The sequence below is a fragment of the Salvia hispanica genome, chromosome 5 (genome assembly GCF_029641045.1).
Source record: "Salvia hispanica isolate PSC_SH4W2 chromosome 5, Shi_PSC_v1, whole genome shotgun sequence".
NCBI lineage: Eukaryota > Viridiplantae > Streptophyta > Magnoliopsida > Lamiales > Lamiaceae > Salvia > Salvia hispanica.
The window spans coordinates 3,961,244-3,973,577 of NC_142696.1; the positions used below are offsets into that span (position 1 = coordinate 3,961,244).

At 34.6% G+C, this 12,334-nt stretch overlaps 1 protein-coding gene across 1 annotated transcript; it reads right to left on the reverse strand.

The window, feature by feature from the left end:
* Positions 1 to 1,854: 1,854 nt before the first annotated feature.
* LOC125186743 (putative GPI-anchored protein At1g61900) lies at positions 1,855 to 7,105 on the reverse strand. The gene is made up of 8 exons (XM_048083188.2): positions 6,531 to 7,105; positions 5,202 to 5,372; positions 4,503 to 5,108; positions 3,479 to 3,724; positions 3,346 to 3,357; positions 2,631 to 2,774; positions 2,501 to 2,548; positions 1,855 to 2,276 (listed from the first exon to the last, which is right to left on the reverse strand). Exons 1-8 carry the CDS (start codon positions 6,592 to 6,594, stop codon positions 2,206 to 2,208), a joined length of 1,362 nt encoding a protein of 453 aa, XP_047939145.1. The 5' UTR covers positions 6,595 to 7,105; the 3' UTR covers positions 1,855 to 2,205.
* Between the last annotated feature and the right edge of the window lie 5,229 nt (positions 7,106 to 12,334).

Sequence of the window (12,334 nt, forward strand, 5' to 3'; positions counted from 1 at the left end):
GCCCAATCGGTGACATGTCCAACTTCTTGTTCGACTATCATGTTATGCAAGATGATGTTCACATACATGACATCGGTGATGACTTCCTTGAACCACAGACACGCCAGACCTTTCACTATTGCCCACTGCGATTGGAGCACACCAAAAGCCCGCTCCACATCCTTCCGCGCAGCCTCCTGCTTTGCCGCAAATAACACTCTCATGTCACCTATTGAGCAGCTGATCGTGTTCACAAAAACAGGCCACCGTGGGTATATGCCATCGGCTAAGTAGTACCCCATATGATATTGGCGTCCGTTGGCAGTGAACTCGATGGCCGGACCGCGATCCCTGCATTGATCGGCGAAGAGGGTGGACGAGTTGAGGACGTTGATGTCGTTGTTCGACCTGGCTACACCGAAGTATGCATGCCAGATCCAGAGCCGATGGTTAGCGACAGCTTCGAAGATCATCGTCGGGTGGCTACCCTTGTAGCCAATAGTAAATTGGCCTCTCCACGCCGTTGGACAATTCTTCCACTCCCAGTGCATACAATCGATGCTCCCTAGCATTCCAGGGAAGCCGTGCACCGTCTCGTGCATCCTCATCAGGCTCTGGCAATCCTCAGCAGTCGGCCTTCGCAAATATGTGTAGCTAAAAGCCTCCACAACTCCCCTACAAAAATTATTCAGACAATCGCGGCCAGTTGTCTCCCCGACGTGAAGGTACTCGTCGAACATGTCCGTCGTGGCGCCGTAGGCCAACTTCCGAATAGCAACCGTGCACTTCTGCAACGGTGCAAGTCCGGATCTGTCGATGCCGTCTTCCCGATACTGGAAGTATTCATCACGTCCCTCCAACGTCCGGACAATGCGGAGAAAAAGATCTCGCCGCATTCTAAAATGGTGGTGAAAAACCGTTGGGCCCCACCGTGGTTGCTTGGCAAAATAGTCTGCGAACAGACGTTGGTGAGCCACGTCGTGCTCGCGGGGGACAAACGTCCGACGTCGAATCGGCCGAGGGATACGCGCCGCCTCCGCTGCACGCTCACGCTCCATTTCTGCCAAGCATTCCATCGTGGCATCATTAACGCAATCGAACAAGGCCCGAGTCAAGGCCCGAGTAATGCCTTCCGATGTACTCCATTCGTCGCCGTTGGGATGCATTTTGTAGTGAGAAAATTGGAAAGTGAGGGATGAGAGAGATGAGAGAGAAAGATTGGAAGATGGGAAATAGTATGGGAATTAGGGTGTTTAAATGGAAAAAAAATTTGAAAAAAAAAAACCGAAAACGCGTTCTATCGTCCGTCGCATCGTCCGCGGACGATGGATCGGATCGCCACAGTAGTGGACGAAGGGACGGAGGATGCATCGTCCGTCGCATCCTCCGCCGCATTATGGATGCTCTAATGGAAAAATTGTTTGCATAGAGATATGTGAAGTGGCATGGCCGCATGGGGTTATACCAGTTGTGGTGGTCTAATGTTGAAATTGAGGGAAATGATAATGTCACAAAACCATGTAAATTAACACGAGTCTTATGAAAAAAAATGCTGGTTCAATTCATCATGTTTATCAGTTGTCAACTTGTCATTCATGGCATTGGTTAATTAATAGTACTATGTATGCACGCATGTTTGGTAGGGTAGATAACTCATCCAAGGATGGAATCCAGTGAAAACAATGAAGTGAAGACAGTGATGAAGTTGCAGAAGCTCTTCAAATATAGTTGAAGTAGGAAAGGGATGTTCAAATATTTAGAAAAGTAAGTCTATTCTGCTGAGATGAAGCCAAGTAGGCAGTAGTAGCCAACAAGAATACCAATGCAATCACGAGATAAATAAGTTAAGGTGTAAACATTGTATTGCTATTGTAATTGAAACGAATAATAACTTCCTTGAAGTAGAAAAAATCAATGAATAAGGCAACACGTATGGCAACAAAATTAATTCCAAACTGATATACACGGTAGGCATTGCAATCAACAAGAATTTGGCTATCCTTTTGGAGCTTCTTTACGAATTATAATTAGACTAGCACAGCACATAAGATATATAAATGGTAACTGTAAGAAATTTAACCTCTTGAGTCAATTTTCGACTGAGGGTTGGTCAGAACCTAGCTGGAGGTGCACTTCCTTGGCTTCAGTTTGAGCGTTTTTTGCTTTCACCTCTTTGGTTCAGATTGAGCACATCAAATATATAACCACAACTTGTTCTAGTAGGATCTACACCACAATCAAGATGGCAACGAAGGCCATCAAAGATGGAATATAGTTTGCGCCCTTTTGCTGAAAATCTGAAATGACAACTTTTCATGTCAGCAACAGCTTAAGGAAAGATAGCATCAAAGGTAAGTTCTAAGTTTTACCCTCTTGTCTTGACAAGAAAATATTGAACTACCAAGTTCTACGAGGACGGTGATCATTATAATATGCAACATGAAAGTTTTATTTTAAGAATAGCAAAATGCAGTATCAAAAGTAACAAGTAGAATAATTGTAGCGCACAGAGTGGACTTACTACTTTGCCCAGAAGCCACTGCAGGAAGAGCAGGAATTTTGACAGCAGCTGTAAGAAAAAAGTAAGTCTTGTGAGTAGTTCTGAAGAGAAACATCTTTAAGTATCCCACTAGGTGAATTAGCAAACGTACTTTTGTTGCACGATGAAGCTGGCAACTGTGTGGTTGCAGGCCAAGGGGCTGGAATGTTGTCATTCAAATCACAGACGAAGCTGACCCCTGCAGACTGGTCAAATATTACATCTGATGGCAAGCTGGGAAGGAGGCATCCAGATTCTACTCAAAAACAAAATTAAGATCAGGTGAGATTATAATCAATTAAAAACTGTAAAAAAAAATGAAAAGCATAAGAACATCTTTATTCAGTCAGATTTCAGGTTGCCAATTAAGAACCTAGAAGCCATGAAGGGGGATCCATTAGGAGCTATATCAACTCTATTAGCAAGGTTTCAAATTATGCATAACAATTTCTTGCGCACTGTCAGGTATTGCATGTATGAATTTGATATAGAACTAAGTAAACAAAGAAAAATACTATTTCCAAAACTTCTCAGCTCTGAGTGCTACAAGCATCTGTCTCTAAGGGTGCTTTCTTTGTGGTTGTAAATTTAAGATAGACATAGGAAAAGAATGAATTATCTATGTAAATTTATCTTTGATTGACAAGAAATAAATTATCCCATGATCAATTCAAAACCAAAGGAAATGCACTCTAAATAGCCAAGGTTTCATATGCACTTTGAAATCGGGCATCAATTCTTCAAATAAAGGTAGTGAAAAACACAACCAAACCTATCAAGTTGGTTATAGTGATCACAAATAATGAAAGCAAAGGATAGATATTTACCCTGAACACCAACTGCAGAAGTGATGTGATCAATGCCCAAGCAGACCAGCATGACAAAACAACAAATTTTTCAGAATTAGGAGCAGTTCTACATGTTGTAATGACATGTAAGTAGTAGGGAGACCAAACTAACCTTGGAGGGAGAAGTCTTTGAGGCTAATATGACACTGGCTGTAGACATTCTTGGTAATGTTTGCTTTCCGTAATCTTACTCCAAGTGATGCAGCACAATTTAAAGCTTGCAAGTTTGTGACAAAGCTCTGCCTTTGCAGGTGAGAGACGTAACTCTCAAGTGACCTGCAACAAGCTGTTTGATTACTCTTTCCAGCACCACACCCTTCTATGACATGACTCATGTTCGGAAAATTCAGAGGACATCCTGCAGTAGCAATGTGAGAGTAGAAGCAGTGTTAACTTATTATTAATGTATATGGGAAATTCTTCTTCAAGGCAAAAGTAGTGTGGAGCTTGCCCATTTCCAAGACAGTAAAAGGACTAAAGGCTCCAGTTATTAAAGTCGACAATGAAGAGACATCTGCTGGTATGTGAATCTAGAAGAATAACATTTGTAAAGAGGTTGAAGATACTCGAAACTAAAATATGGGCATAATAATAAATTTCTTTACATTCAAGAAATCTCACTATCTTTTTCAGTTGTATGTCTTGTGTCTTGACTAGGAAAATGAGATGCATCCAGAACATGTAAATTGATCGGTTACTTTTGCAGAAGGAGCAAACAAAAAATATCTAACTGACATTATGAAAATTTCTATAAGGGCATAAAGAGTAAAGGAAGAATCCTAACTGTTACAGGAAAATGATTATCACTTCAATGATGAATAGACTGAACAACAGATATATTATGAGGGATTGAGAGTCTGAAAAGAGCTAGCGGATAGAAAGAATTACAGACAAATCATAGTCATAGTCTCATAAAACTTTGAGGCAGCTCTCTTTCTTTCTTGTGAGGATTAGAAACAATGGGGGGATTATTATTTTAATAATTCATTCATCAATTTAGCCATGCATGAAGTGTGTGTCTGTGTGTGTAAAGAAAATATTTTGAAAGCAACGTAATGTTGAAATAAATACAGAGCCAACATCAGAAGTAAATTGTTACAAATAAATAATAAGTATCATGCATTCATCAAATTTACCTTTGTTAATTCTGCAATTAGATATTACTCGAAGAACTTCCTTTGCACGAGAAGGCTCGAGTTTACTTCCAAGCCATCGTAGTACAATACTTTTGCAGTCATTAATCCTAGTTGTGTGATCAGACAGCACATGAGAACCATCTACGGCTAGAAGACTGTAAGCTTTTTGGGCAAGCTTCCTAGCAGCATCAAGAATAGCATTCTGACAAACTTGCTCACAGCATTCATTCACAGAATTAATCTTCCCACAGGCAGCTAGAAGGTTAGATGTTTCTACAGTGCTCTCAAACTCAGAAACGTCACTAACTGGGCAAGAACCTCCAGTAAGATTTGATGAATGAATCGAGCAAATCTTAGATAAACTTTCATTGGCTCCCTGACCCACCAAAATCTTTTGAAAATCTGATAGGCAATGTGCAGCAAGTGTTCCATTTAAAGCTAGTGTATTGGTATATTTACTAGATTGGCCAATGAGAGTCACCAATGTAGCCTCAACTTGAGGACAGCACACTACGTTAGCCAAAACTGGTGCAAATGCAGCCATACAATCAGTTGATGTCACCATCATCATATTTGATAGTGACGTAAAGTTCAGCACACAAATTCCTGATTAGATTTAAATTTAAATTAGTACAAAAGTGAAACAACATGAAAATTAATGTCTATTTTTTGGAATATAAAAGGTGAGAGAGACAAAACCAGATAATTTGGGGATTGTGCTATTTGTGAATGGTGTTAATGGAGATGGAGCCAGAAGAGGAAGAAACGGCTGAGGAGCAGCAGTTGGGGAAATTTGGGGTAAAAGTAAATCCGCCCTTCTTTCTGCCAGAGCAGAATCACCCAAAGAGTTTCCAGATGATTCATGTATACCTGTATAAGCAGCAAGTTCCCAGTATAAACAATTGAAACTTTAGAATATTTAAAAAACCATACTGAGATGTTAACATCATGCAAATCATTATAAGCACATAAGGTCAAGTATGATTTAATCATTGTTTTACTTTATCTAATTCAGGTGCACTCTTTCCTTAAATGTCTTAATAAACACAAAAAATGCAATATAATGTTAATAAATATCATATCTGCAGAATTTATTAATAAGAACAAAGCTATATTTCACTGCTTCATCAAAGTGTAAGAATGTAGATTGCTGATAAATTTATTAATAACAACAAAGCTATATTTCACTGCTTCATCAAAGTGTAGGAATGTAGATTGCTGATAAATTACTATAATTTTGACATAGTTGAATCTGATATCTCCTATATTAATAAGTCCAACATTTACCTGCAGAAGCTGAGATGACTATACTACTACTGCACACAAGTGAGACTCTTGAGAACTGCACTAGACTTGACAAACGCCTTTCATGCTAAATCTTTTGAATGTATTCATTAGCTTAGCTTATATTGTTGAACATGAATTGAAATTCTATTCCTCCAGACTTGACAATCACCTTTCATGCTAAATCTTTTGCCGTTGTGAATACAGAAGTGGGAGTCCATAAGAAACATAATTTCTCCAGAATTTTTCAATGGTAATATCTAATTCTCGTGAGACTATCATGAACATGTTGGTAATCATGCGTTTAAAAAGGGAAGAGTTCTGAATCCCCAATTCTAAACCCAAACAGTTTTCATTGAAAACATTCCAGTCACATTATCAAACACATAACAGCCACAGATGAGGTGGGATTTATATTAAAAAATTTAAATTTTGAAGTATTACACATATCGAAGGAGTTGAATGCCATTCCCGTAAACTTCACCAGAGTTCAAGAAATTGAGATAACCAATACATGGAACCAAAAAATACAAAGACAAAAGCACCAATTAACTCAACCATTTTTGGAAATATTCTTTCAGATCACAAACCAACCCAACTCACTCATTTCTTGGAAACCCAAAAACATGCCAAGAATAACAAAAGCATCAAACTTAACAGATCACTCAATGAACGAGGCAACACAAAGAAGCCGAAAATAGCTTTAACGTAAATTGAAAAAAAAAAAAAAAAAGGAAGTCTCACACAGAAGAGCCAGAAGCACAATTGAAGCCCAAATGTGCAAACTTTGCACCGGCGCTCCCCTCATCCTGAGCTGCTCCAAACTCAATTCAACAAAATTGGCGAGCAATGCACCCCAAAAAATTAGAATAATAGTAATAAAATAAAAGTGAAAATGTAGTGTTTTATGAGGAAGAACAAGACTTGGAGGTAAAGGGTTTGATGCGAATAAAGAGAAGGGTTGGGGCAGCCATGAATGAGGTGCTTAAGTGAGTGGGGACAAATCAACAACAATAGCTGTACATAAAAATTGTGAAGAGGGCGAGGCCCCACTACTAAGTCTGAGTTCAAAATAACTGTGGTTTCCTTCTCTTTATTTTCTTGTTAAGAGAGAAAACTCCGGTAATTAGCTATGGTGTGCAGCTACAACCACCCAAAGCGGGTGAAAGCATTAAAAGGCCATGGAGCTCAGCTGCCCCTCTCTTAATTCGCACGCTTTCATGGATCACATGCCGGGCACGTGAGGACCGCATCTCTCGCCTCCTTTATGACTTTCTGTGGTCTGCTTTCATACTCGTAAATGAGTTCATTTTAATGATTTCGATTTCTAAAATTTTCGTCTTTCCTTATCAAACACAGGCTGGAAAATGTGTCTCCTTATTATACACATCCCAATTTCATTCTTGCAGTATTTTTCTAAATTTAATTTCCAATTTGAATCTGATAGTACTAGCTTGGAATTATAAAAAAAATTGCAGATCTGTGGATAATACTCCAACATTCTCGGCGGCTGCTCAGCGAAAAGAGAGGGGTGGCGCCGCCATGGAGTGTTCATCACTTAATCTTACTTAAATGCCACTTCTCCTATGTTAAAGGAAGATTAAGATTGCGGAAATGCAGATTAAAGTTAACATTTTTAAAAGGTTGAAAGTTATAGAAACTAATTTTAATTTTAATTCTTGAAGAAAATCAACCAAATTACTCCCTTATAAGTGTTGCAGTTTGATCTAGCAAGCAGGGCGCTGAATCATGAAATTATTGGGAAATTTAGAACAAATAAACAGCAAATAAAATTTTTGAGCAAATATTCGTCTATCTTCCTGAATTTAATGCCATAATTAATATTTACTCGTCAAGACTGCATGGTTTGAATATTTGACTACTCAATTATTTGAGTGTACTGGTTTTTGCAAGTATATATGGCCCAAAATAGTGGATAAGTGGGCCTGGTATAATGTTTATTAGGGGTGGGAACCGTACTCGATATCCACTGGATTTGGATATTCAATATCCAATTTTATGTGATTGGGTGTGGGATTGAGTATTGAAATATAAGATAAATCAAATATTGGATAATCCGAATGGGTATCGGGTATTACCCGAATATCCAATTTATTATTTAAAGCATATTTTAAAGTAGGTTTAGCCATTTTGCATTAAATATAATCTTATACTTTAAAATAAAAGTGATCCATTTTTTTTAGTTTTATACCACAAAATAAATGAAACATTAAAGATATTAGTCAATTTAGATATTTCAATATTTCTATTAATATATAAAATTTAATTTTTTTATTAATTATTAACACATGTAAAGAGTCGGGTAATTGGATACCCGATACGTCGGATATGGATACCCGGGGCGGGTATTGGAGTACCCAAAAATATATCGGGGCGAATTTTGGATAGACATTTTGATGATTTTCGGGTTTGGATACCCGGTTTTTTCGGGTCGAATATCCACGAATACCCGTATTCCCACCCCTAATGTTTATAATTGTTCTCTCTTTAACTTATAATTAAACTCCAGCTATTTATTGAAATTGTCATTACATTAACATGTATGGTGTGAAATTAATTAATTTCGAATCTGACAACCTCTATTTTTCAATATGTACTGTTTATGGTTCATTTAGTAACTATATATTGCTATGATAATAATATTTTTATCTTAATTCTAATTGTTGTTTGGTAGTATATAAAATAAAGAGTAATGCTATGCGGCCATAATGTGGCCAGCCACACAATGGCATTTTTGTAAATAATTATAAAAGTCAATGTAATAAATTAATAGCAATAGTTAGTGCTAAGATAATTTTACTTAACTACCCGTTTCTCAATTTTTTTACTTCAAATTTAAATTTACAATATTCTCTCTCCATAATAATTTATGCACAATTTATGAAATAATTTATGCACAATTTACGTTAAATTTAAATTATATGTATGTTGTATTGGAAATAATCATATCATACCTATCGACTAAGAGACATCACAATATATCATAAATAAATTGTGGTAATAAGTAGTATGTATACTTGCATATAGTTAATATATTTTATAATCAAATTTAATAAGATCAACTAATCTTAAACATAATGTTACTCCTAGCTATTCTAATTTCGTAACCAATTTTCATGAATTGTGCAAAGTTATATAATTGTATTGCATATCATATAAAGTGTACTTATGTAGTGTATTAGAATTGTATCATGTCTTATAAACTGTAAATATAAGTTACATATTAATATTATGCTTATTGCGTATTTTAGATACTACTGTATTATGTACAAATAATTTAATTAGTTACATTGCAAAAATAACTATATTATATAATTATCATATTATTGCAAAAATAACTATTATATGACATAATACAACTTACACACCAATAACTAAACTTGCTAATAATACTAATAATAACATATAATAGTAATAATATTGACTTATATAGATAACATGGATAAATTTTAAATACAAAATGCATTTAAAGGTCATTGTACTAAACTACTTATAGGAATTTGGCCGTAATGGTATATTAGTAGCTTTATATCATTATTATATAGATTATGATACCATTTAAAATTTAGTTACAAGAACATACTATAGGTTATATTGACAATACTAATAATAATATCAAATATTAAAAATTATAAATACAACTTCATATTTGTATATAGTTGCTAATATATTATTACAACATGGAGCCATGTAATATTGTGAGTTATTATTGTTATTGTTGCAATTATCCGATAATTATAGGTTTTAGCTAAACTATAGTACTAGTTATGTTATGTGGTGTAGCAATTTATTATTATTATTATTAAATAACTAATAACTGATCTAATATCGAAAATTCTCAATTAATTTTAGATTCAATAGATATTTGATTCACTTGAATAATTTAAAAATTTATAAAATTTAATTGGGATTCACGTCATCTTCTATCATTCTATACAATTAATGAACTGAACAAGTAAATATTCAATCAAGCTTAAATTTTATTGAAGATTCAATTGATGTTCCTTTGAAGTATACTTTTGTGACACCGGGAATTTGTGGAATCTGTCTATAACTAAAATGCAATTGGTCTTAGTTGTGGATTAGATACTATATGTATTTTAACATGATCCGTGGTGTATATACTAATCAGTATATACGAATGGTCTTATTTAAATGTTAATGTTAAGTATAGTATACTTTAAATATTTATAGAATTTTAATATCAAGAAGATTTTTATATTCTGATTTCAAAAAGTAAATTAACATATTTAATAATTAAATAATAATATATATCAGAAAACAAATAACTATAAAAAAAGAAAAATCAAAAAGAAAGCAAACATAAAAGAAATGTATTTATATATTGATTTGAAACGTATCTATACATACTAAGCAATTAAAATAATAAACAAAAGTATAAAAAAAATAGAAAAAGAAAGCAAACATAAAAGAAACGAAACCCTAAAAGGAATTACATGGAGCATTCAAAGTTCAATTTCTCCAAGATATTTAATGACTTAGTTTGTTATTTGTGCACAAGGGTATATTAGTCTCAGAAAAAATTGATACTTTTAAGATGAATTAATTTCAAGTAAATTAGCATTTAATGTACTATATTTACTAATATTTTAAATTTTATGGCCAGCCACATTATGGCCATTTAGCATCACTCTAAAATAAACTATCTTTTGGTTTGTGTTAATTTTCGGTCCGCCGCAATTTTTTATGTTTTGATGTGCTAAATTAACCCAGTAAGTAGGTGGGTCAATTAATCTAAATTAAAAATCAAATCATGATAATTAACTTAAAATTATTTTATTGCTTCACATTTTTAACCTTTCCATTTTAATTTTAATTTAATGTATTTTGGTACAATTACAATTCAAACTTAAATACCAAACACAGAGTCAAAATATTTATTTTATTTTTCTAATATACTAAAACCATCTCATATTTGTTTATTCATATAAAATTTAATAATTTAACTAACATGGTAAATCCCAACTCAGCTATCAACTGGGCCTTCAACAGTATATAACACAGATTTTAATTTTTACAATTTTTACTGTTGAGGGTCGTACATAAGAAAAACTCAGCGAATTGCAAAACCTATAGTATCAGTAGCTATAGACTATTCACTATAGTGTATCGCTTAATGCAATAGAATAGGAGAAAAAGAATGATGAAAGTAAAAATGGGAGTTTGTATTTATTAGATGATGTGAATCTCAAATGGAGGCCCAAATGCTTGGGCTGGCCCTATTAAAACCATGCTAGAGTGTAAAACTTTATTAGGCTCGTGATTAGGTTCCGCATCTCCGAAGCAAGTGCTAGGTGCTGTCTCCGTTATTGGGACATTCACAAATTTGGTTACTGTGAAATTCACAACAGACAGAGAATGATACAATGAGTGCATGCGCTATTTAATTTGGTGGGGAGAACCACGCCCCACAATCTGTTTTTCATTTATTTTGTAAGTTAATAATTGTAAAATGCAATCATCCCCTCAATAATATCTCTTTGATAAACCACATATTGCCATCTGATAAAACAAAATACTACGAAATTAGTTTGTACGATGGTATACGCTAGTTTAATTGATGTGACTAAATGAGGAGTAACAGTTTTTATTGGTTTAATTGATGTCGACTAAATAAGAACTAGTAGAAATTTAAGCCAAATGGGATGTAGAACAGACCTAATCAACTTCCAATATCAAGGGATTCGATCGAAATTGCAAATTTGATTGCTAATAACTTGTCACCACGCCACGTCTCCTCTATAAGACAAATCACAAATGGGAGTGTCTAGCATAACGACAAATACAGAAAAATTGGACTGGTTGCCGTAATTTTGGAAGATAAAAGTGGTGCAATCATCGTTGCTAACAATAGATGACATGTAAAGAAAGAAAATATAACCCAACAATAAAGGGTTGGGCAGTTGCAACGTGGAGTCAGCAACAATTCTAAATACTACTGTATTAAATTTAATGGAGTTTTTCGACTCTTACGCGGATAAGGCAGAGTTGGTCACAACATGAACCATGTAAGATGACTAAACTAACCTAGGTTCCCTCAAGTACAGTTACCATTTTGCCCTCAAATGTATATTTCTATGCACATATATTCCTTTCCTTTTAATGTAAAATGAACATTTTCATACTTCACCACACAATAAGATTTTGAATTTTCTCTCTTTGGACTGATTAATGGTTTATTTAGTTAAATAAAAGATTAAATATATGACTCCCTTTAAAAGTTCAATCATTTCATACACAAACTACTTTACTAAATTTGTGGATACATACATATAGCTAGTTATGTATCCATTCAGTCTCCTATCATAGTGCGATTTTTCTTTACAAATTACACCTGCTATTTATTGATATGATGGAGTAGTATTTTAATACTAGTTGGTTCATAATTGACAATCCTATTGATTAAAATTTTCGTAGTTGAATAGCAATGAATATTTAATTGGTGATTGTGTTGAAGGTGAATGTTGTGTTGTAAAGAAGCTTGATGTTTATGGTAGTGGACCTCA

Bases quoted from the DNA above. Each gene is read 5' to 3' on its own strand.
- LOC125186743 (XM_048083188.2), bottom strand. From the start codon at position 6,594: ATGAGGGGAGCGCCGGTGCAAAGTTTGCACATTTGGGCTTCAATTGTG. The intron at 5,373-6,530 runs GTGAGACTTCCT...CTGCTTATACAG, and splicing joins TGTGCTTCTGGCTCTTCTGT to GTATACATGAATCATCTGGA. The intron at 2,277-2,500 runs GTAAGTCCACTC...TTGTCATTTCAG, and splicing joins AGTGGCTTCTGGGCAAAGTA to ATTTTCAGCAAAAGGGCGCA.